This window comes from Ahaetulla prasina, chromosome 4 (genome assembly GCF_028640845.1).
Source record: "Ahaetulla prasina isolate Xishuangbanna chromosome 4, ASM2864084v1, whole genome shotgun sequence".
Classification (NCBI taxonomy): domain Eukaryota; kingdom Metazoa; phylum Chordata; class Lepidosauria; order Squamata; family Colubridae; genus Ahaetulla; species Ahaetulla prasina.
This window is the reverse complement of record NC_080542.1, coordinates 21,764,248-21,790,086: the sequence shown is the minus strand read 5'-3', so window position 1 is coordinate 21,790,086 and position 25,839 is coordinate 21,764,248. Positions and strand designations below refer to the sequence as shown.

The following is a 25,839-nucleotide window of genomic DNA, read 5'->3' as shown; positions in this document are numbered from 1 at the left end:
TAAAAAAAACCTCACTCCTTGCCCCACTAGCACTGATGATGTTACCTAGTTTGGGTAATGAAACTCCTGCAAGAAAACAAGCAAGCTCAGAGAGCACCAAGAGCTCATCGAAGAAGGTTTTTTAGGATAACTTTTCGGACCGGCTGGACCGCTGTATCACTCTTCCTTTGGTTGCTCTAGGGATGAAACCACTGGAGTGACGTATTGCACGTTGATTGGCTACAGACCGCCACGAGGAGGATGTGACGTCACCAAGGGGCGGAAGTGAAAGTTACTGGCTTTTCTTTTCATTCAGGGAGGCTTTACCGGGAGCGATGGAGCCGTCCAGAGTTCTCAGCGCGGAGGCCCTGCGCGAGAGGCTGCTTCAGGGACTTGAGGCCGAGCACGTGGTAAATGGGGTAGCTTCCCATTCACTGCCCGAAAGCTGGCAGTCCAAAGGGCTTGGTTTAAGTTGGCACCCTTTCTGCTCTAAACTTTGATTTAAAAAAAACCCCTCTTATGCACGTGGCGACCCTTGTTTGTTATTTTGTATGCTATTTTTAGGTTGCTTTTTCAAGCGCACGCCTTAAGTCATTTTTTCAGCTTAGTTTTGGTCTGCGTTATTCATAGTGCGTCGTTGTTTATTTAAAGTTTCGCACCGCTTGAAAACCTACGTTCTATTGAAAAAAATGCAAATATTTCTTTTGTAAAAAATAATTTTTCCATTGAAGGGCTACAGGATATTTCTACTTCTCTGACAGGATAAACCAGTTTTCACCAGTTGGTTTTTTTCAGAATATGCTTTCCATTATCCCCAGCGAGCCTAGCCTAGAGCACACCAGGTTGCGGGAAAGTCTGTAGAGATTCTAAGTCATCCAGGTCATGGTTGTCCCAAAGGTTCTTTTTCAGGGGGCAATTGGACTTTCTTGTTTTTTTCTTTGAAGACATCTCGTTTCTCATCCAAGAAGCTTCTTCAGCTCTGACAGGATAGTGGGGAATGGAAGGAATATAAATCCTTCCATTCCCCACTATCCTGTCAGAGCTGAAGAAGCTTGGATGGGAAGAGAAACATCTTCAAAGAAAAAAAACACGAAGTCCACTTGCCTCCTGAAAAAGCACCCTTGGGACAGGTTGAGGAAAGATGGTTTTAAAATTTCCCTACTTTTGTTTCAAAAGTAAATGACTTTTTTTAAATTCTCTGTATCGGTTTTGCATTATTAAGTTTTAGCGCTAAATCTTGCTTTTTGCTGGGGTATGAATGTGTTTGCTGTTTTAATAGGCTCCCATCATACCAACTAGTTTAAAAATGTCTTCCCAGAGTGATGGGAATAACATCATACTTTCAACACAAGAATGCAGGTAAAAGAAAGAAAAATAATAGATTCTGAGCAGCCTATAAAATAAGGCCAGATCAAAATGATAGGAGCCTATTTGTAGACCTGTTCTAACTTTTCCTAAATTCAGTGGGATTTGATCCTTATGATACATTTAAGTATTCAGTTAGCTTCATTAAATTCAGTGGTAGATTGCTTCTAAATAGGCATATCTAGGATTATATGTATATTTTTAACCCAAATTTTGGTTTCTTTTGAAACAGTTTTTCCTTTGTATTAAGCTTATTTGGTGCACATTTCATTTTCCAATAATATTCTGTTAAATTAATGTACTCTTTTCTGAGATCCCTTCCATTTTTGTTCCCTGTAATTTCCTGATAATAAACTGGCCTTTCATATGCTTTTTAACATCTCCTTTACAAGTTTACTTTCCCAATATCTGTTTGGATATAAATAAAATGTATGCAGGTTATTAAATGTATTGTTATATTCTAAATTTTATACATATAATTTCTTTATTTTACACCCTATAAGGAGGTAGAAGATACTACTCCTGGGCATTGTGCTACAAGCTTCAAAGTTTTGGTTGTTTCTCCATGTTTCCGAGGAAAAGCACTATTACAACGACACCGGTAAGTGTAGGAAGAGCTAGTTTAGTCAGTGGGAGATGGATTGATTAGTCTTTCATTTTCTTATTGGTTGGAATTATCCTAACAGTTTTCCAAAACTTTAGACGTTAGGAAATGAGGCCTACAAAAATCAGGCATTCTTTACACTTAATTTTCCATGCTTTTCTGCTTCCTCAGTCACCTTCCATTTTGTCTTTTGCTCTATTGGTTTAATTTACACTTAATTTTTAATCCCATTCTTCCCCTGAAGTGCTCAGAACAGAGTAGATAATGTTCACTTTCTCCATTTGATCCTACAACAACAGTGGTTCTGTGAGGTAATAACTGATTTAGGTTGTCCAGAAAAGTAAATGCACTCATATATATAATATGTTCTTTCTTCTGGGAGAAATTTTATTTATTAAATACTTTCTCATACTTTCATTATCCTGATTTAGATGTATAGATCTAGTTTATAAATAGAAATGTGTTGAACCCATAGGATAAATTAAATCGCTATTAAAAGTAAAGTGGGCATTTAAAAATTGTGATTTCCCACCCCCCAAGCATAGATCATACAAAGGCTGCCTTTTAATATGCTGTGCTAGTTTTAAAGGCTACCTAAATCTCACATAATTATGAGATAACAACATTGCATTTTAGTACCACAAAATGGTATTTAGGTTACTTCACAACTTCTCTGACATTCTTTTTTATTTGGATCCTTCCAAATATTTTAATAACAAATGAACAATTTATTTGCATCATTTTCTATTACAATATTAACTGTGTAAGGAAAAATAGTTGAATATCCAAAGAAATTCATAAATAATGGTACGGTTGTGTGAAAAAAGTAAATTATGTATTTGAAACTACAAGTAGTCCCTGCTTAATAACAGGCCTGTTTAGTTACTATTTGAAGTTACAATGTGATTGAAAATGGTCCTCACACCTCTGGCTATTTCAGTGTCCCCATGATCATATGATCAAGATTTGGGCACTTTACAACTAGTGGGCATTTACGAGTGTTGCAGCGTCCTTTGGTCATGTGATCTCCATTTTGTGCACTTCACAGCTGGATTCTGACAGCCAAGGTAAATTTGCAAGTCACAGTCATGTGATATCTCATTTAAAAACTGCAGCAGAAGTGGGAAGTCATGTGCTGTCTTGCTTAATGACTGCATCATTTGCAACAGAATTGCCCATCCCAATTGGGTTCATTAAGAAAGAACTACAAGTAGGTCTTACTTAATAATTCTAATTGGGACCAGAATTTCTGTCACTGAGCAAAGCCTTTGTTAGTGTGACTGCAGCACTTGGTTTCAGTACACCTGGTTGCAGCTGTTAGGCTGGAACTGCTGTCATTAGGTGAGGACATCACATTTTTTCCTGCCCTGGCATGCTTGCCTCCACTCCCTCCACTCACCTAACACCCCCCCCCCGCATCTCTGCCCTTTTGGTTGTCCTGTCACTCTGTCCTTTGCCTTGCAGAGTAGAGTCCAGGGCAACGAAGTTAAGTGGTCAGAAGGGCAGAAAAGGGGTACAGGACTGGCAAGTAGGAGGAGATGAAGCCCACTTTGCAGTTGTAAATGCAGGCAGGCAGGCTGCCAAGTGCCTGAATTTTGATCACATGACTGCAGGAGCACTGCAGCTGTCTTAACTATGAAGACTGGTCATAAATATTGTTCAGCACCATCTTACTTCAAATGAATAGTTGTTAAGCAAAGACTACCTGTTCATATAACCAGAATGGTATCAATTCTATTTGTTACTAATGCCAAAAGGAAACATGTATGATTTATTTATTTATTTAATTTATGTCTGCCCCAATCTAGAGCAACAGTCCCCAGCCTTTCTGGTAAGAGAGACTGGTTCATGGAAGGCAATTTTTTTCCATGGACCAAGGAGGGGAGGGGGATGGTTTCATGAGCAACCTAGATCCCCTGCATATGCAGATGAAGCTTTGCTTGCTCGCCAGAGTGCTTGTGCGCCTCAGTTCCTAACAAGCCACAGACTGATATAAGTCCACAGCCCAGGGGTTGGGTACTCCTCTATTTAGAAGATTCTCAATAGTGGCTAAGAGTGGAGAAAAATACTGCTCTACCAGTCTGGGCAAAGCATTGTTTTAACTAATATTGTTTCTTTTAAAATATAGTCTCTGTTGAAACAGACGGAAATAGCTATCACAGTGTAGAGGAAGAGCAGGCAGAGCTGGAGGCAAAGTTAAGCACGTCATCAGTTTAGAGTCCTTGCTTTCCCACAAGCGCTCTAAGTCCAGCCCCTCTTGAATTCCTTTGACTTTTATCTGGCACCAATTTAAGTGCTGAACTTCAGTTGACCAGATTCTTGTGTAGAGGCTTTAATAAATCTCCTATGCTGCAGTCTTATGAATGGTCCTGATTTTTTGCGCCTGACATGCAGCTTCAGTCTCAGTTAACTCAGAATTCCTGCTTGGCTCTTTTTTCTAGTGCGCACATTTGGTAATTTTACAGAATTTCCTGTAAAAGGAACTCTGGGTGAACTTGCCAAGCCATCAGCTGAGCTCCTCCTGAGGGGTGGCACTTCCATCCTTTCTCCTTTTTAGGCTTCAGAGGTTTTCATGGCAAAGATACTGGAGTGGGTGGCCATTTCCTTCTCCAGTGGATCACTTTTTGTCAGAACTCTCTGCTATGACCTGCCCGTCTTGGGTGTCCTTGCACGGCATAGCTCATAGCTTCATTGAGCTACGCAAGCCCCTTTGCCACGACAAGGCAGTAATCTATGAAGGGGTCAGAGGCTGTTAGCATTGCTTTTAAATTTATGAACAGTTTCATTCTTAGAAATCTTTCTAGAAATGGGGTTCTCAGTCCTCAAGTTACAAACATAATTGGGGCCAGAATTTCCATTGCTAACCAGGATGGTTGCTAACTGAGTCACACCCAATTTCTGACCTTTTTTTGCCACAGTTAAGCAAATTACTGCAATTTTAAAGTGAATAACACACTTGTTAATTGAATCCAGCTTCTCCGATTGACTTTGCTTGTTGAAAGTTATTTGGGAAGGTCATAAATGTTAAGCATATGAACCCAGGAGACTGCAACCATTATAAATATATGCCAGTTGTCAAGCACCCAGATTTTGATCATGTAATTGTGGGGATGCTGCAAGAACTGTTGTAAATCACTTTTCAGTGCCATTGTTACTTCACATGGTTGTTAAACGAATGGTTGTAAGTCGAGAACTACTTGCAAAATCATAATGGAGTTTATTTTAGTGGGAGGGAGGGGCATATGAATTCATTGAATCATGATGATTAATCAAACTATGGCTTAGCCAAATATGCAAAATTGTTTTAAAACATCCATCTGTTTTATTATGCATATTAGAGGTTGAATTTAAATTTGAAACAAATGAGCTTGGAACTTGGAGAAAAGCATTATTGGCCAAGGGGCTTCTCCAATGTAGGCAGAAGGTAAGGCTGGGATAACACAACATCTTAGGCCAAAGTGAACTTTGCCTATTTGGCTTGGCATCTTGGGTGAATCAAACTAATTGCAATGTATTCTTGAAACAATTAACAATTCAGGTCTAAAGATATTATGGGGGTGGAATGCATTTCCTATCTCCCAATTTCCATTTGCTGTTTCCTGATTTTACTCTTTCTCTTCTTTGTCTTGCCTTAAGATTGGTCAATGATCTCTTATCTGAAGAGCTGAAGCTTATTCATGCATTCGAGCAGAGAACACTGACTCCTGAACAGTGGGCAAAGGAACAAGAAGCAAAGTGAGACAAGCTTCTTCAGTGACAAAAGCAGCAAATACTACAGAGACCAAAAATTCTAAGATGGTAAAGAGAAGCAGCTGTGAATTGAACTTAGCGGGAATTGCTTCAGGGGAAGCACTGTGACAGTTTGAAAAAGCATGAAGCAGAAAATAAAACTGGAGAAAGGTTGTGAGATAACTATTGGTGTCATCTGTTTATTCCCACACCAAGTATCATGGAGACCCATTTTAATATTCAGATTTGCATTGGGTGGGGAAAAGGTAGCCTTGTCCTACCAAGGCAGTGTTTTTGTTTTCAATCTTTAAATCTTGAAAACGAACATTTTTGGAGTCCTTGGTACTCTGAATTTGGTTGTTTACTTGCAGGCATTTTATCTGTCTACTAGGTAACATCATAAGTGTGTGAGGTTTGCTGTTCATTTGCAGTAGCTTCCCTGCCTGTTTTGATAGGTGTGTAGTTTTTATTCTGGTGATTCTTTGATTAAAGCAAGGTAGTTCTGACTCAGCCATTTAGTGATTATTTAAAGTTATGATGGTGTTGAAAAAACTAACTTTACACATCACTTATAGCTTTCACCGTGTCCTTCAGTCATATGATCAACATTACAATCAATAGGCGCTGTCCTATGCCAGGGGTCTCAAACTCAAGGCCTGCAGGCTGGAACTAGCCTGCGGGGTGCTTAGATGTGGCTTGCGAGGCCTGAAAACAGTGAAGGATCGGCCCACGATGCCTCTGCCAGCGAAAACGGAGCTTGATCAGGAGCCTGTTTTTGCTGGCAGAGCGCTTGAGCCACCATAGGCACCCCTGACATGAGTGACATCAAGCTGGCCAACTCTGGCCATGTCCCGTTTCCCCCCCCCCCCCCAACGAGGTCAAACACAATCCTGAGGAGGCCCTCAATGAAATTGAGTTTGATACTCTGTCCTGTGACTTCCTTTGCTTAATTCCCACCCCCCATCACAGAGCAAATTGATTAGATAAAGAGATTGCAAGAAAGTGAAGCCGTTTGTTGTTCCATGGATCAAAAGCAATGCAATTGTACAAATCCCTCCTTTGCCTGAAGTTTTCCCACTGTTGATGCAATCACAGTATTCTCAATGTGGAGAAGAACAGTTTGTTTTCTTGAAATCCTCCAATTTTCTCTGCTGGGGGTGAAAGATTGGAGAGATTGGGAGTGGGAAGATCAAGCAAAGGGAGAAATTGCTTGCTTCCCCCACCCATCCCTAACCCTGGCAGAGCAGAGAAGAAGAGATCTCAAGAGTATAATGCAGTGATGGCTAACCTTTTCCAGACCGAGTACCCAAAGCATGTGTGGCCAAACCCCCCAAATGCAATGCGCGTGTAGCCCCCATGCATGTGCCCTATCCCCTCCCCCGCAGGTGTACACGGGGCCCCACATGGGCTCTATGCCTGCGCAGCAGGTACCCAAAGACCAGCTGGCCAGCGGAAGGCGTGTGCACATGCATGGCAGAGCTGAGCTGGGGCAACAGCTCGTGTGCCCACGGAGAGGGTGCTATGTGCCACCTCTGGCATGCGTGCCATAGGTTCGCCATCACTGGTATAATGTGTCCACTGGGTTTCCAGTGTAGTTGCATTGCTTTCAATGCAAGCAAGACAGCAGGCGTTTCAAAAAGGTGGGTGGTTAGAAGGCAAATAAAAATGGAAGGTGTGAAACTGATTTTCTAGTGGGAAGGCAGTGGCATTTCACTTAGTGGCGGAGTTGCTTGCCGTCCTAAATAGGGTTATTATGTAAGGAGTATCTGTATTTTCTGCCTGATTCTTTGGGGTTGAGTCTTGCTGATCTGAATGTTGGCTACCAGTCGGAATCGAATGATGCATCAAAAAATGTATCATTTATTCTGATCCAAAAAAACAGCATAACCGGTTCTTGTTGAGAACTATCTGTGCCTGCTTTCCGTTTCTTAAAATGTCCTTTGTAGGAGGAGAACTAGGTTAGTCTGTGATGGCAAAAACCAGGAGTCTGTTAAACAGTTTTTCCAACCAATACATTTTATTAACAAGCATAAGCTTAATAGGCACTGACATCAGAACTCAAAATAAGGACAAAGTAATACCAAGGATTCGGCCTGTCAGGACACCATGAGAGAACTCAAAATATATTTTCCTAAAAACAAACCAGGATTTTTATCAGCACTATTTAATGAGAAATTCTAAAGCATTCAGGCAATTTCGGGTCTCGGCAATAGATTTTTAACATATTGAAATTGTTAATTGATAGGGTACTTGTAGCCTCTAGTTATCACCTATATCTGCATAACCAACTTGATTTTTCTACCCTTCTTCCTCTATCTCCCTCCAATTTAAATGAGTCTAACGCTCTATACATCTTACAAAGTGAGCTGTAGCTCACCAAAGCTTTATGTCTTTTAATGAAACATGGTTACCTGGAAAAGGTCCTTCCAGGCTCCTCCCAATGTTAAAAAATCTTTTGTGGGAGATGAAAACTCTGCTCCTTACTCAAATTTCATTTTAGAGAAAAAAGCCACTACTGACCATTGATCAGTGCTATTCAAATTGGCCCCCATACAATCAAGAGAAGGGTGATCTAAATTAAAAGGATTGTGGGTTAATTAGTTAATTTAATTAATTCTATTACATTTAAAGGATTGGCTACAAATCATTGGTGAATACTTTGGTGAGAAAAAAAAGGTATCTGAAGATGGGTAGACAGTTCCATGGAAGATAAAGTGATCCAAGTCGGTCAGGATTTTAATAGCTTTGTTAGGCATAGAGAGCCATTCAATATCAGACATGGGGGAAAACTGCTTCCTTCCTTTCCCTTTGGCATCAACAAAATGCTGGAATAGATTGTGTTAAATTCTTTGTGGAAGACAATTTGCTAAGAGGTGACATGACCATTTTTCACACAGTTAGTTACTGACCAGCTAATTAAAATTCATACCTGTCAATCCAAATGCTTAATCGATCAGTTAAATATTGTAGCCCTATTAAAACAAGAACCACCCCCACACCATGCCCTCAAAAGCAAAATTTTAAGTAAGGGGATATGCAGCATTTTAAAAAAAATCTAGAAGGAAAAAAATGTTTTCTAAGGGGAAAAGCAGAGCAGGAACTAGAAAGCAAAGATCCAGAATTGAAAGCCTGGGTGATACAACCCTGCAGGTTGTAAATAGGTGGGCTATCATCCTGAATGCCTTCACCAAGACTAAGCAAAGAAGTATATTTCATATCTTTCAGGTGGAGTCTGTTAACTCAGAAAAGGGGCTCTGTCTGGAATAGACAAACTTGAGTTTCTGCCCTGAGCTTAGGGTGGATGAATCTTAATAATGCCCTGAGGATCCACCCATTTTTTTAAAAAAAATCAAAGGGGCTTTAAAAGGCCAGTGAAACAAAGTCCATTATGATCAGTGGTGGTATTCAAATTTTTTTATTACTGGATCTGTGGGCGTGGCTTGGGGGTCATGGGGCGGCACCTCACTGTGAGTGACATCGAGTTGGCCATGCCACCCCCCAAGCCACATCCACAGAAACCAGCAGAAAAGTTTGGCCAAGTCTTCTAGCGTTCATCCTGGCTGCTTCTTTCCTCCTTCTCGGCCTCATACACACAGAGCAAACAAGCACACATCTCACTGCGCCAGAGGGACTCGCAGAAGGTCCCGGCGCTATGAGATGTGTGCATGCTCTGTGTATGCCCGAGAAGGAGGAGAAGACTTGGCTGAACTTTTCTGCCTCCCTTCACTATGGAGCTTCTCAAAAGGCAGCTCCTGTGGCCTGTCCTTTTATGGTCACCCCTTCCCACCGCATCAAAGTACCTTAACAGGCTGCAGCGTCTAACTTCCAAGCAGCTCTGCTGCAACGCTGTCCCTCCAGCACAGAGGCCGTTCTCTCCCGGGTCTGGCTGCGAGCAGTACCAGCAGGCAATGGGGTGCACATGTGCGGCCAGCGCGAAGAGCAGGATGGCGGCGACAGTCATGGGACTTCAAGCCTCTTCTTCGGCCGGTAGTTTTTGGCGCAAGAAGTCTCCAACCACCCCCTCTTTGCCAGCTGGAACCAAGCCGGCAGTGGTGGCTGCAGGCTTCTTGTGCCGAAAACTAACAGCCGAAAAAGAGGTCTGAAATGAAGTCCTGGCGTCGCCACCCTGTTCTTTGCGTTGGCTACACACGTGCACCCCATTGCCTGCCAATACCGCTCGCAGCCAGACCCGACAGAGAACAGCCTGCTGTGCTGGAGGGACAGTGTCGCAGCAGAGCTGCTTGGAAGGCAGCCAAAAACTACCAGCAGCTGGAGGCTTCTGGAGGCAGTCCTTCAGAATGGAAGGTGAGCAAGGCTGAGGTGAACAGGCGGAATGCAGGCGGAGGCCCAGGGCAAGGCCGGAGCTGGGGAATGACACATTCCCCGACCCAGCCGAGGTGAGCAGCGAGCAGGCGGAGGGTCCAGGGCAAGGCTGGAGCTGGGGAATAGCGTGTTCCCTGGCCAAGGCGAGCAGCGAGCAGATGGAGGCTCCAGGGAGAGCCCAGGGATGGGTGGGGGCATGGCAAGCTCTGGGGTTAATGGGGAGAGACTAGCACAACTCGCAGGCTTACCTGTAGACAGAAGGAGGCAGATCAGGGCTGCTCAGTTGGGGCGCAGCAGGCACGCACCGCATGGAAAGGCAGCTTAGGCAGGCAATTTATAGCAGAGACAACGCATGCGCAAGCAAGGACCCATACACAGTGAGGACTGGCGGGACAGGGCAAGAGGCGAGCGGGCAGGACAAGTGGGCAAGCAGGGTGAGGAATCGTTGAGCGGTGACTGAGCAAGCGGGGGCCAGCCAGAGGTGGTATTTGCTGATTCGATGAACCAGTTACAATTTCCGCTACCGGTTCGCCTGGAGCGGTCCAAACCAGCTGAATACCATCTCTGATTGTGACTCATGAAGTACCAGACCGGGAAGAGAGAAATTATTCCTTCACAATCCTTTCCAGCTCCAAGATGCGTCGCTCCTGTTCCGACACAGAAATTTGCAGTCGTTTCAGGTCCTCTGAGAACTGTTCTAAAGTTGGACCCTAAAGGACACATTATGTAATTCACTTTATTATGATTACTGATAGACTTGAAAAGCAGATTTTATTTAGGAAAAGTACGTGCTATCGCTCCCTTAATTTACAATTTTGACTCAAAGCATTTACTTGTCATTGTTCTAAAATTTTCCCACCAACCCTATGCAAATCTTTGCTCCAGCATAATATCAATTGATTACAGGGTGCGTAACTAGAACATCACGATATCCCTACCATTAGTAGAGAATAGGGATTTTTTCAAAATCCTTGAAATTGGGCCAGATTCTCCCATTTATAAGATTTTAAGGGGCAAAGACTAAAAAGCTGGGCTGTTCCAGTAATGTCAGGTCATCAGGTGTACCTCCCCAAAGCCTTGAAGGACCACAAAAGGCAGCTACTTCTCTCAGGGTTAAAGACATGACCTCCCCTCCCTCCACAAAGGGTGTATAAACATTGGGTGGTGTTCCAGGAGAAGGTGAGGACCATTGCCCTTCAAATGGCTTGTGAAGGGCAATCCTAGACCAAATAGCCCAGAAGACCTAATCTAGACCTTTGGGTTTTCTCCTCCTTACCCCTTGCTGTGTCCTTTCATGTGGAAGACTTCTCTTGGGCCCCTGCAGGAGAGTCTGGTTGACTTTGAACTCTCGGCTCTTCTGGGGAGTGTAGCCATCCTTGAGGGAAATGAGGATGGGGCTTGCGTTCTTGCCTGCTAGCCACTCCTCTGAGGTCAAGGCAGGATCTGGACCAGCTGTGTCAGGATACAGGTCCTCTTGGAACAGGTCTGACTGCAGAAACCATACAAAAACACAGGCGCAGCACTACAGTGAGGAAGAACCTCTTCCATCAGATTTAAAAACAGAAGTTCGGCATCTCACCACACATCCCAAGTGTTAGGATTCTATTCAGGGCAAGCTTTTGTCAAGGTAGTCCTCAACTTATGATCACAGTTGAGCCCAAAACTTCCATTGCTAAGCAGAACAGTTGTTAAGTGGGTCTTTCCCCCCATTTTACAACCTTCCTTGTCAGAGTTGTTAAGTGAATCGCTGCAGTTGTTAAGTTTGTAACACAGTTGTTAAGTGAACCTGGCTTCCCCCATTGTCTTTGCATGGCGATCACATGATCTCGGGACACTGCAACCGTCATAAATATGAATCAGTTGCAAAGCTTCTGAATTTTGATCACGTGACCGGGGTGGGTGGGTTGCTGCAACAATCCTAAGTGTGAAAAATGGTCACTTTTTTCAGTTCTGTTGTAACTTTGAACAATCACTAAACAAACTGTTTTAAGTTGAGAACCAATTGTATAGCCACCAGGAGCCAAATCCAGCCTGACAGATAATTAAACCATTGCCCAAAAGATTGTGAAGGTACAGAAAGGAAAGCTGCTTCTTCAATGGGCAAATGGCTACTATTATCTCAAGAAATTGGAAAGGTGGCTTTGCAACTTTTATTCCAGGTTAAAAGTCACATGTGTTGAAACAACACTCTGATAATTTTGGAATTAGATGAGTTCCCTCAGTGGAATTGATGTATTTACCATGTTTCTGTAAGGAGTACAGATTTGAGCAAACCACACGCTATTTAAAAAGATTTAAGTTACTGGATCGAAAGCAGAAGAAAATCACGCTGAATCAACCCAAAAGATTAGATGATAGCAGAGGCTCCCAAGCACTATATTGTTCCAGAAACAAGAATCTCTCTTTACCAACTATGACTAATAAACAGGCTGCCTGGAAGGTTATTGGACCTGAAATTCAACATATTTGGAAGGCATCAGGTTGGGAAAAATTAGAGTGGTGATCCATTCCCCATTTTATGACTGCAAAATTCCTAAATCAAGAATATATAGGCTTCATAAATCAAGGTTCATTTTACTGCAATGGCTGGATTCACACAAAGCCATATACCATAGATTGTATGTTTCCTGAGTTTGAGCTTAGCCCATTGTATGAACTATGAGTTCTGTTTTGTAAACTGATTTATTCCATCAATGTTAGTTTCACATTAAGTGTGCACCCAGCCATTCTCATTTGCTCAACCAACCCTCATTAACAAAGCCATGACTTGGCATGACATGTGAACTGAGAGGAATTCTGTCTCTCAGTTGCCAGCCTTACTGCTGTCTCATTAAGTTTCCCAGCTTGTGTTTGCCTATTTATTTATTTATTTATTTATTTATTAAATTTTTATACTGCCCTTTTCCGAAGACTCAGGGCGGTGTACAGCAAATAAAACAACAATAATCCCAAAAACATTTTAAAATACAGTAACTAGTTTAAAAATCTAATTTAACCGCTGTATAATTAAAAATATTAGATAAGAAAATTTACAAAAGATAAAAACCCCGGTTAAAAGCCCGCTAACAAACCCCAGTAAAAAATCGATCAGGCCAGCCCCGCTTGGTGAAAGAAGAAAGTCTTGAGCTCGCGTTTAAAGGTCCGAAGATCAGGGAGGAGTCCCACCGGCAGCTCGTTCCACAAGGCCGGGGCCCCCACAGAGAACGCTCTTCCCCTGGGGGCCGCCAGCCGACATTGGTTGGCCGACGGTACCCTAAGGAGGCCCTCCCTGTGAGAGCGCACTGGACGCACCGGACAATGGGAAGTAATTGGCGGCAGCAGGCGGTCCCGTAAATATTCCAGTCCCATGCCATGGAGCGCTTTAAAGGTGATAACCAACTATATCCCCTTTCTTCCACCATAGTTATGTTGAGGCCAGGTAATTCTATACAGGTAGTCCTTGACTTACAACCTGTCGCTTAGCAACCATTTAAAATTACAACAGACCCTGAAAAAGCCATGTACGATCCAAAAGCGAAGTTCTAATATCCTCCCCCACACACACACATCATGTGACTACATTTGGGCCATTTGGCAACTGGCCCACATTTACACCAGTGTGCAATAGCCTGTGGTCACATGACCACAATTTGCAATGTTGTTCGAATGAAGGCAGATGTACATGTCCCAGGATAATGTTGCAGGATCCAATCTGGATTGTTCACCTGCACCAGAGATTTTGTCTTCTGAGCTTTTGGATTCGTGCTGGAGGCTAGAGAGAAGTTCCCTGAAGATGGGCTCCAGCACGAATCCGAAAGCTCAGAAGACGAAACCTCTGATCCCGGTGACCGACCCAGATTGGATCCTGCTACAATGTTTTTGCTGGAAACCAGCATTTATTCCTGGTTTCCTGCCAAAAAAAAAAAAATGCTCTGTAGCAAACAATGACTTCACAACCACCACCAATTAATGACTGCCACATTAATGATTTCTGCAAAAAAAGATCGTAAAATAGGGCACGGTCACACAGCAACCTGCTTTACGACCATCATAACTGATGACCATAATTGAGCCCACAATTTCGTTTGTAAGTTTTGACCGTCATTGTGTGACTGTACCTAATTTTACAATCTTTGTAAAACAAGTTGAGGGCTACAACCGAGGCAATGAAATTATTCCTCTCCAGCAGAGATTTAATTGTAAGGAAGAAGGAAAAACAGAGCAAGTCATTATAAGGGACAACTCTTCTCTAGCAGAGCTCATGCAGAGCTCATTTGCATACAGGTAAGGCCTCTACCTGAAACTCTGGAAAGCTGCAGAGCAGCACGGACCAACCTGTGGCCCTCAGCCTAATTTAAAAAGCAATCAGTTCATCCTCTTGGCCAGCTGCTGGACAGGGAAAGAAGAGACGAGAAGGAGTTTGGTCCCTGCCCATATGCAATTCCCCCAGGAATTATCCACAACCTTGGTAACGCTGAAGCAGATGACGCCCACCTAAACGGATGAATGGTGCCAATGCAGCTTCCAAGAGATGGTTCCTTAGGCTCAAAAAGAAACCGGTCTCAGCCCTTTCCTTCCCTGCTATGAACTTATTTTTCAGTTGTTCTCCCAATGCCTTTTCCTACTGATTGTAAAGGGTCACTCTTACCTTCCGGGGCACCGTCATAGCAATGGGCTCACATTTCCTCTCATGTAGTTTGTAAAATCTAGAAGGAATAAAAAACAATTCAAAGAAGGAGAAAGAAAATCTTTGGAAGGGTCTCACCTAAGACAAAAAGGTCTAGGCATTATTTTTGCTTGGCCCAAGGAATCTGAGTGATGGATTACAACAGAATTTTTCGGACTATAAGACACACCGGTGTATAGGATGCACCAAGATTTTGAAGAGGTAAGCAAGAAAAAAAAAAGGGTTTGCCCTCCCCAGCCCACAAGAGCATTTTGCAGGCCTCCCAAAGCCTCTGCCTGTCCTGTTTTTGTGAAAAATGAGCTGATTTTTTGCAAAACCTAAATGCACAGGGCGGGGCTTCGGGAGGCCAAAAATGGCTGTATTCGGTGTATAAGATGCACCAACATTTATACTCTCTTTTAGAGGGGAGGAAAGTGTGTTTTATACTCCAAAAAGTACGGTAAGTGTCAGGTTTTTATTCTTCTTCTTGCAGAGATTTTGTACCGTTGCTATTTGTCATCTTCACCTGACACCAGTGTTGGGGACGGGGGGGGGGTAAATAAGGTGGGAGACCAGTTACATCCCTGTGAACCTCTTGCAGGAAGCAGGGGAGAAAAACACACATTCTCTACCTGGCAATCTCGCACTTGCTGACATCCAGCCCTCGTTTGGGCATCCATCCCCCTCCTCGCTGTGACTCCTTGGAAGTAAACATGGATAAATAGTGCACATAGGGCGCTTCGCCGGTCAGCTCGAAGTACCGGATGCTGCTGTCACCCTGCAGTGGACATTGAGGTTTTTGAACTTCTCCTTATTAAAGGGCTTCGCACGTGAACTCCCGCTGAGTTCATCCAAAATGTTGCTTCTAGATTTGGCATTGCCAGTCTTTTCTTTGCACCCAGGACTCACCTTGCCAGTCAGGTAAACCACATTGGTGTCTGGGTCATAATAAGGCAAGAGCACACCACTGCTTGTATCTAGTTCCTGAAGAGTCAATGGTTCCTCTGGATTTCTCTATAGAGGAAAAAGAAAGAAAAAAAGAGAGGGAGGGGGGAGAGAAGAAAAGAAAGAAGAAAGAAAGAGGATAAAGGAAGGAAGGAAGGAAGGAAGGAAGGAAGGATGGATGGATTTCAGAAAGACATTTGTAGTGTTAGTCTGGAATAAAAGTCTTGAAAATTCAGAGTAAATTCCTAGCCAGAGTTACACTGAGTTAATTAAGACAAAATCTCTTTGAAACGTTTGCTTGCTTGCTTCCTACATCCGGGCTCTGTTGCCTCGTCTCATCCAAACTGCACTCCTTCTCCATTTCCTCCCCAGTTCCTCACAGATGCTTACACTTTAGCCATAGTTCTACTTGAAACAAATGAAACATCAGCAAAAAAACAAGCAAGCTCAGAGAGCACCAAGGACACCTCATTGCAACCCTGAAGTACAAATATTCTCTTTTATCGGTAGTTCTACATGCAGAAAAAGGATAAAGTACAAAAAATACTTGTGGGTTTCTGTAGTCGAAAAAACAACGGAAAGAGCCAGTGTTGTGTAGTGGTTTTAAGGCACCAGGCTTGAAACTGATCATGAGTTCTAGTCCCGCCTTGGGCATAAAGCCAGCAGGTTCACCTTGGGCCAGTCATTCACTCTCAACCCAAGGAAGGAAGGAAGGAAGGAAGGAAGGAAGGAAGGAAGGAAGGAAGGAAGGAAGGAAGGAAGGAAGGAAGGAAGGAAGGAAGGGCAAACTACTTTGAAAAATCTTGCCAAGAAAACTGAGGGTCTTGTCTAGGCAGTCACCAGGATTCAAGACTGATTTAAAGGTACACCCCCCTCCCAGAAAAAGAACAATTATCCAGACTTCTGAGCAAGAACCTCTTGTTCTCTGGGCAGAATTTCATCTTGCTCCTCCATCAATAACAGGGCATCACAACTGACCAGTTTTACAGGGTTGTTGATAAAGACTTTGATAGTAAATGAAGCATGTGAAGCATTCAAAATCCTATACAAAATACAGAAGATGCCTACAACACCAGAGTGAATTTCCTTGGGTCTACTTTGTATTCTTGAATTTTTATTTTATTTTTTATTTTTGTTTACATTTATACCCCGCCCTTCTCCGAAGACTCAGGGCGGCTTACAGTGTATAAGGCAATAGTCTCATTCTATTTGTATATTTTTTACAAAGTCAACTTATTGCCCCCCCAACAATCTGGGTCCTCATTTTACCTACCTTATAAAGGATGGAAGGCTGAGTCAACCTTGAGCCAGGCTTGAACCTGCAGTAATTGCAGGCTACTGTGTTCTAATAACAGGCTTCGTAACAGCCTGAGCTATTCCGGCCCCGGAATAAATTCCGGAATAAATTGTTTGTTGTAGAAGAATTACAATATGCACAAAGGAGAGGATTTTGATGTTGAAACGGGCTTTCCTGCAACCTTCTTCTTCAACGCAAGGCTTTGGCAATATCTATGCCCTCATTTTTTCTCACTGGCCTTTTTTGAATGGTAAGGGCTGCCCACTTTTCAAATCACTTGAACAGCCTCTACCATTCAAATCTTTGGAATACGTTGCTCAAATGCCACCTGTAAAGGTGTCCTCCACTCTCTCTGCTCACCAAATCCCAGAGGGCCACCTGTCGCTCGCTCATGCGGCTGAAACCTGTTGTAAAAAGCTTCCCATCCTTCACAGTCGTGGCCCGAACAGGACGAGACCCCTCGTGGGCACGGGGCAATTCCTGAGGGTGAGAAAATGAGACAAAATGAGACTTGCAAGAGCAGAGGGAAGGTTAACCGCATATGAATGACCAGGTCTTGTCCTCTTCTTGACAGTGAGAAATCATCCCATTTTGGTGGGTCATTTTCCAGCCTTTCCTCCCAGCACAAAATATCTCATTTGCCCAAATCAATATTGAGTGAGGAGGGGAATATTGTCTGAATGAAAAGAAACATTTCTCCATGATAAATCAATCTGGAAAACATGAGGATGCCCACTAGTGGAAATGGCCTTTAAAAGCAGGCATGTAAGTAACAAGAAATACATGTAGTCCTCAACTTACAACTATTCTTTTAGTGACTGTTCAGAGTTACAACAGTATTGAAAAAGGTGACTTATTACTGTTTTTTACATTTACAACTGTTGTGGCATTCTCATGGGCACATGATCAAATTTTGGATACTTGGCAACTGGTTCATATTTATTTGTGGTTGCAGTGTCCTGGATTCATGTGATCATGTTTTGTGAACTTTTGACAAGCAATGTCAATGGAGAAGCCAGGTTTACTTAAGAACTCTGTTACAGGTAGTCCTCAACTTACGAAAGTTCACTTAGTGACCGTTCAAAGTTACAACAGCACTGAAAAAAAGGACATTACCATTTTTTACATTTATCACCATTATAGCATCCCTATGGTCACATTATTTACATTCAGATGCTTGATAACTGACTCACATTTATGACAGTTGCAGTGTCTCAGAGTCATGTGATCATCTTTGGCGGCCTTTTGATAAATCAAATCAAAGGGGGAAACCAAATTCACTCAACAACCATGTTACTAATTTAACAACTGCAGTGATTCACTTAACAAATGTGATAAGAGAAATCGTAAAATGGGGCAAAACTCACAACAAATTTCTCACTTAACAACATAAATTTTGGGCTCAATTGTGGTCATACGTTAAGGACTACCTGTATTAACAACTGTAGTGATTCACTTAAGAACTGTGGCAAGGAAATGGAGTAAAACTTACTTAACAACTATCTTAGCAACAGAAATCATAAGTCAAGGACTACCATTAGGAATAATTTACCAAGATATGTAAGAAATACAGAAACCTATTGTGGTACAGGTTGTTCTCAACTTACAATTGTTTAAAGACAGTTTGAAATTACGGTGGCCATAGAGAAAGTGACTTATGACTCATCCTCAAAGTTATGACTGTTGTACCCCATCCTATGCAATCATGGGATTGCAATTCGGGGCTTGGCAACCAGCTTGCATTTACAATGGCTGCAGTGTCTTGCTTTCATATGATTGCAATTTGCAATCTTACCAGTCAGCTTCTGAAAAGCAAAGTCAGTTGGGGAAGCAGGATTCACTTAAAGACCGCATGATTTGCTTAACGACCACGAATTGCTTAACAATCACGATAAAAATCGTAGCAAAAATAGACCCAGTCATGTGACAACTTGCTTAAGGGCTGCATTGCTTAGCAAACATAATGTGCAAATGTTGTAAGTCAAGGTCTATCTGTAGAGACTGTTTCTATTAAGGCCTTCACATAAACCCAGAGATGGACTTCAAAAATTTTAGCAAGGGGTTCTCAGTTCGGTTGCTGGGTGGGCGTGGCCATGGTGGGCATGGCCTAGTCTGCCTCCTGCACCATGGTGGGGGGGGGGGCATTTTTGCTTTCCCTGGGCTCCAGTGGCTTTCCTTGAGCCTCTGGGAGGGCAAAAACAGCCTCCTGAGACTCCAGAGGCCCTCTGAAACAAGTCCATTTCTGGCCTTCCCAAACTTCCGGTAGGCCTGTTTTTCACCCTCCCTGAGCCTCTGTGCGCACCCTGCACTTACCTGCATCCAAAATGGGCCACGTGGGGACTCCTGGGATGGGCGGGATGGGGTGGGCGAGGCCAGCCAGGAGTGGGATTTGGGAGTTCTCCAAACTGCACAGAATCTTAGCTAGAGGTTCTCCCGAACCCCTGCGAACCCCCAGCAGCCCACCCTTGCATAAACCATTCCAAAGTCAATTTCTTTCCCATTGAATGTTCAGATTTTGCATCAGTCAATGAGCATTTTGTGATTGCTCAGCCTGTTCTATCCTCCCTAGCTTGTTTTGGGGCTGCCTCTCTCTTTTTCTCTACAGATGTTCTGAAACTTTCTCATGAATGCTTTGGTTAAATGAGGACTAAAAGACTGAGATCATAGTAGGGATAAATGCTAATAAGGAAGTCTCCAGAGTCAAAGTAGCATGCTTGCGAATTTGAAGGTACAAAAATCAAGGAATACCGTAAGTGATGGCAACGTTTCTGCAACCTTCTGACTATATACTTTGAAATATAAATCACTGAATTAATTCATGGCTGACTGGAAACTTGGCTCTCCACATTGCTGATCTTCAATACCTATTAGCCAACACAGCCAAAAGTAAACAACATTAGAAGAACAGCAGACATTCCATTTTGGGGACCAGACAAATCTGCTAACACAGGCAATTATTGATCTAATTTGAATCCTGATTTTTTTAAAAATCAGCTCCTTCTGGACCTGCCAATTTTAGACTTTCCAGAGTGTGAAAGTTTTTCCTACATTTGCAGCGGTGCCCCCTGCCCGGGGGTCGAAAAGCCGCACGTGCTTATCCCGGCAAGCCGTGCAGAGCAAAGAGCCGTCCTGGTTCCAAGCTGCACTGTAGATGACATCTGGGTGCAACTCCTCCAAGGAAATGGCCGCTTGTCCAACACTCACGTCCCAGACTTTTACGACATTGTCGCAGCCTGTAATAGATGGCAAGAAGACAAGACTCGTGAATAGGAAGTGGCCGATTGCAGTTGTTGCCCTAGGCTCATCTTTGGGCCTGATTTTCCTTACCTGCACTCAGCAGGAGATTCTGGGCTGTTGGGTGCCATGTCACAATCCCCACCCTTTTAGAGTGGCCTTCGAGAGTCACCACAGGTTCATTCAAAGATCTTGTAAGACCACCTTCAGGCACCGACCAGACCTAAAAACATGCAAGGCAAGAAGTAAAGAAGATTGTCAGAGAACTGGAAAGAAAAGACACCACCTGCTTTTCCAGAAGGATTCTGTTGTCTCATGCCTGCCTGCCTGCCTGCCTGCCTGCCTGCCTGTATGATCAAGTCCTAAAAGCGACCCAGAAAAGAGTGAGCATATCTTTAATATTTTGGAGGTGATCTAGTTCGATGCCTTGAAATGTTGCAGAGAACAGATTGCATGTGAGTGACTCCGGAGCACAGGAGGCCAACTGTGAGGCATATTGCTTGGAGATGGTAAAAGATCCTGATATAACCTTGTTTGCCCGCCATCCAAATTCCCCATTCGGATAAAGTTTCCCTTCATTTGATACTTCTTTAAGTGTCCTTGTCTACATGTCATTCATTTTTCCCACAATTCATTGCTCTTTGCCCTCTCAAGCTCCTCTCTCTATATCCCAGAATGGGATGTTCCGCTTGTCACTTCTGTTTTCTTCCCTTTTTCTGCTCACTCCTGATTTTTCTGAGGGGAAACAATTCCAGCAAGAATTGTTATCTACCAGTTGTAAGCCTCAAGGGTTTGTGTGAGTGTGTGTGTGAGAGTATTATGGGGAGCTACTACTGAAAGAAACAAGACCAAGCAGGTTGGATGAAGGCTAACAAACTCAATGTTCTCCAGATGCATTGGAGCACAACTCTAATAAGCTCTAGTCAAAAAGCTGGTGGCCCAGGATGACAAGAGTTTAGTCCCAAATCCCAGAGAGGTCTGGAGAGCTTATTGCTACTTTAACAAAAAATCTGTGCACAAAAAAATGTTCTTGTAAGCAACAAGGCAAGGTTGTGACCAGTGATGTCCTCAGGAACGTAAAATGCCCCTGGATTTGTGGTATCCTGGCAAACTGCTCTGCTCTGGGTGCCCTGAACCCAGTCTCTTCCCTCTCCTTCTTCCTTTTATTAATTTGACCACTTACCATAACAGAGCAGTCCTCGGATGCACTGGCAATAACATGGTCATTGTGTGGGCACCATTCTACATCTAACACAGGAGCTGTGTGCCCCGAAACCACAGGGTGGGCCTTATCCAGGCGACCAGTCTGCAAAAATAGGAAGACAGAGAGAATGTTAGTTCTGATGCATCAGAAGTTTATTTCAAATGGCAACTCTTACTTTCCAGTGTTTGTGCTGTTTTATTGTATTCCATAAAACAGACCTTTTCCTTTGAGAACATGGCCCATAAGAAGCCATATGATGAGAACCAGGAGATCCAATTATTCCTGGGCTCAATGAATCAGTGTAGGTGATCAGTGTAGAGCAAGCAATAGGCGGACCACATTCATTTCCCCCAGCCTTCTTGAGATAAACATCCAGAATTGGAAGAATGCCTTCAGAGTTTTAAGGCCTATCACAAATACAAGTTGATCAACATCATCCTGTCCCAATCTCCCTTAATCTTCACTGCCTCTACCGGCAGATGAGAGATAGAAAAGGTAGCTTCACACAAAACCCCAAACTCTGGTTTATAAAACAAAATGCAGAGAGGCATTACTCAGATCAATCACTCTGAAATAGGTCTGTCTTCAGAATTTGAGGGTGCTAAGGTCAGCATGGATCGAGTACATGGTGGCCTAGCAGTTAAGTCTCTAGATTTGTTGACTGGAAATTTGGCAAATTGGGACCCAAGGACCACATGACAGGATGAGTTCCTGTTCTTGACCCTGCTCTTGTCCGCCTAGTAGTTTGAAAGCATGCAAATGCAAGTAGATAAATAGGTTCCACAATTGGGAAGATAACAGTATTCCATGAGCCTCAGTATATAGTCATGCCAGCCATATGACCATGGAAGCATCTTTGGAGAATGCCTGCTTCTTCGGCTCTGAAACTGAGATGAGCACCCTTCCCTAGAGTCCATCACAACTAGAGGGGAAATCTTTTCCTTAGCTTTACTTAAGGTCAGCACTGAATTATCCCACTTGCATTTGGAGAGGGCGGGCAAATGGGAGAGAAACAAAGGGGCTCAGGGGCTAGCGGGAGGCCCTTAGCAGGGAGGGAACAAGGTAGAGGCCTAATCATGTTGCTACCCAACAATTTATTAACAGGAAGAGAAATTCTCATCGAATGTTAAAAGTTTAAAACAGAAAAATCATGCAGCAGACTAACTGCCAGGCCAAACTTTTAGCATCCATAGCTACTAGGCATCTGGATTTTTTGCACCTCCTCTTTTACTTCCAGTTATAACTGCTAAGATCCTTCCATCTCTTTCTTAATTTTTTCCCCGCGCACCCCACTTTCCTTCTTTAATTAGCTCTTTCTCAGGCACATGTTTATAGATCTCCATTTCCACAGTGCCAGCTAGCCCAGAATCAAGGAAAATAGAGTTGCCAAATTTCCACTAAGGCACCGTATCTGTGCCTTTAACCGTAGTTGGATCCACAGACATTAATGTTGTCCCTAGTTTTATCTATTCAGTTAATACGGTGCTTAACGTGCTGAATCATTTTCATAGCAAATCGCAACTTTTCACTTGTGAAAATGTTCTGCTAACATCACTCTGCCAAGAGAATTGGAAGCAGGACTCACTGGTGGGGGAGGGGTATTTTTTAAAAAAAGTTTGCTTTTACTTCTTATTTTAATCGGTCGGCAAAGCCCTTAAAGCACCTGGAGCAATAGACTTCAGAAACTTGTGACCCTTTGCTATCCTTTCAGCAATTCCCACAATTTGAATTTTAAGATTTTCATTCCCCCATTCCCTCTCCTTCTGTGACCTTCCCATCCATTGCCTCCAAGAAGCAAGAGCTGGTTGGGCTGGAATTCACAACCTGAATCCAGGAAAAACTTTAGGCCAGTGGGTTGAATCTACTGCTACTTATCCAGACGGGAAAAGGATGGAGATCTTATGGTCACCAGCCTTATGGTTACATGCTGTCTGTCTTCTATATCCTCCTCCTCTCCTTTCCCACACTGTTTATTGCTTGCTGTCTCTGAATCTTCTCCATGTCATGCTGAAGTCATGAGATACATCCTAGGGGCAAGCACAAGATCCAGGAAATCTGGAAAAGCAATCCACTGTCTTGACCTACATCTAAACTTTGATTTTGAAAGGGGAAAAAAATGTAACGGATAGAGTAATTCATAACAACGGTAGTCATCATATTTGAAGGAAATTTCATGTAGCTACTGTGGCTTTCCAAGGAGACGCTTAAAACATAGAACTTGGCTGTGGGAAAGAGAAGTTACACATTACAGAAAGCAGGAGAGGAAGCCAATCCCTTGCTACCAAATATAAAGCTCAAATTAACAGAGGATGGGAGACCTTGAGGAACCAACTTGCAAGCTTTCATTTTTGAATGGGTTAGACCACAGGGATGAGAACCAGGACTGCTGAGTTCGGGATCAACAATTGAAGAAATGGAGTTTAGTGTGAAGCTAGAATCACCACGAGAAAGCACAGAGGAGAACTTTAATTATTGCCAACCGATGTCGGTTCTTTTTCCTTCTGCTGCCCCCAAAGCCACTTCCTCTTCTTCATTTTTTTTTTCATCTTATTTCCGTAACAGGTCCTAACCATTTAAGGTAAAAAGAAATCAGCAGTTCCACCAATCCCTGCCCCCTTCTTGCACGCTGTGCAAGTCCCCAGAAAACCACAAAAAAGCAGAGGAAGGGTAAGAAGACAGAAGTTAGATTTGCCGTTTTCTATGGGATTCCTCGGCAAGACACTGCCTTGAGCGCTGCTGGGAAGAAGACCTGGGATAAACCAGAAAAGTTTTGAAGGAAGTCTCAGAAAGGGGGGGGTTGTTTATGAAGGTGAGGGTGGGCACCTTGGACAATGGTAGGACCAGGAAGGCTCCTCCACCACTGGCCTCCACGACGATGGCTAAGAACTGGGGGTTGACAGAGCAAAAGTTTCCATCCCATGTCATTTGAGAAACACGGATGTCATCATAGCATTGGTCAGCCTTCACCGGTTGCCCGTAGACATGGCGGAACTTACTGGACCTCACAACTTTGCGGCTCATGGTTCCTGCAAAACAGCACATCGTTAACACCATACAGTCATCACTAGGAGCATGCAACCACCCCACCACTAGCACCATTTCCTTCTTGAAACCCTTGAGCCCATGTGAGTCGATGATGGCCCTGAGCCCCATTTCACCCCCTGCCAACCACGCTAAGGCCTCTCCATCTCGGCCCAGCACCAACTCCACACAGAAGAACCAACCGGGATCAAGAAGATTTGACTGAAGTTGCAGCTTTTAAGGTCATGCAGCTGCAGAAGACCATTGTGCAAACCACACCTCCTGCCTGAGTAGACCCTCCAAGGCCCAAACGCTTCCCACAGAATAGGAGAGTTCTTCAGAATACAGTAAAGCTGAGGAAAGTGCTGTGTTCAAGTCTTACGCAGGCCAGCCACCCCAAAGATCCCAGAAAATGAATATGCAGCCTGGTTGTTTATTCACAAATTAGCTCTACCAGATCTATTTATTAATTATAAATAAATAACTCAGATGCAACCGTTAAATCCACACATTTTCTTCAATGGAGCTCAGGATATATGCATAATTTATATTATTCTCACAACCATCCTAAGAACTACACCAGCTTGTGGAATAAACATTTCCAAAAGACTAGCTGGTTGGCTTCACCATTGTGGAAAATGACTGCAGATCTCTTTGGCCAAACCCCAGGCTTTATTTCACTATTCTCTGAGGACTTCCACGTGCTAGACTATAACCCCCATCATTCCCAGCAAGGACAGCTGGACATCAGGAGGGAGAAAGCTACTCTCTTGAATATGACATCTAAATGAAATGATGAAACAGCATCCACTTCCAAGGCTGCTGGCTAATGTGGGTGGGAAAGAAAATGCCTTCCCAATTCTAACTGAGACAAAGTGCCAATTAAATCGGAGCGGAAGGGCTTCTGCTGTCTGAACGCTAATACAGAAGTGTGCTCCCCTGTGACCTACCTCACAGGGCTCTCTGCTTTGCCCATCCAAGTTCTAAAGCCAAGATAAAATCAACAGCGCAAGATTCTCCTAGCAATCCATAGCTCTGTCAGCAAGAGCCCCATCCACAACGCAGAGACACACTCTAATCCCTTTGGTTACACACACACACACACACACACACACACACACACACACACACACACACCCTGTGCACTCACCTGCACCTTCTGTAGCTGATGTGCCACACAATGCTTTAGGAATAGAGCGCTCAGGCTTTTTAAAAGCCATCGCCCAGGAACAGCACTGGGAGGGCTATCTCTTAAAGGGCCAGCACACAGAAAGCTCCCCACCTCTACTTGTCGTATTTTTTCTCACTTCCTCTCTTCCCCCCCCCACTCTTTTTTTTAGCATCCTTTCAACCTGATGATGGCACAGACTTGCTGCCTTATTTGCACAAAATACTGTACAGGAATGTGAGATGAGAGGGGAAATGATGGCCTGTTAAGAAGAATTTTGCACAGGATTCATTTGGACAGTTCCAAACTGTGAAGATCTTTGCTT

The 25,839-nt window shown here is 43.4% G+C and overlaps 2 protein-coding genes across 2 annotated transcripts; one reads left to right on the top strand and one right to left on the bottom strand.

Moving 5' to 3' along the window:
* The first annotated feature begins 242 nt into the window (after positions 1–242).
* BOLA2B (bolA family member 2B) lies at positions 243–5,860 on the top strand. Its single transcript, XM_058182309.1, has 3 exons — positions 243–389; positions 1,848–1,945; positions 5,585–5,860. The coding sequence occupies exons 1-3, from the start codon at positions 315–317 to the stop codon at positions 5,685–5,687; spliced, it is 276 nt and encodes a 91-aa protein (XP_058038292.1). The 5' UTR covers positions 243–314; the 3' UTR covers positions 5,688–5,860.
* A 1,820-nt stretch (positions 5,861–7,680) lies between these two features.
* On the bottom strand, positions 7,681–25,619 carry CORO1A (coronin 1A). Its single transcript, XM_058182308.1, has 11 exons — positions 25,497–25,619; positions 24,149–24,351; positions 21,305–21,427; positions 20,215–20,344; positions 19,936–20,120; positions 17,248–17,367; positions 15,555–15,659; positions 15,278–15,423; positions 14,628–14,685; positions 11,277–11,489; positions 7,681–10,710 (listed from the first exon to the last, which is right to left on the bottom strand). The coding sequence occupies exons 1-11, from the start codon at positions 25,564–25,566 to the stop codon at positions 10,606–10,608; spliced, it is 1,458 nt and encodes a 485-aa protein (XP_058038291.1). The 5' UTR covers positions 25,567–25,619; the 3' UTR covers positions 7,681–10,605.
* Positions 25,620–25,839: the final 220 nt, after the last annotated feature.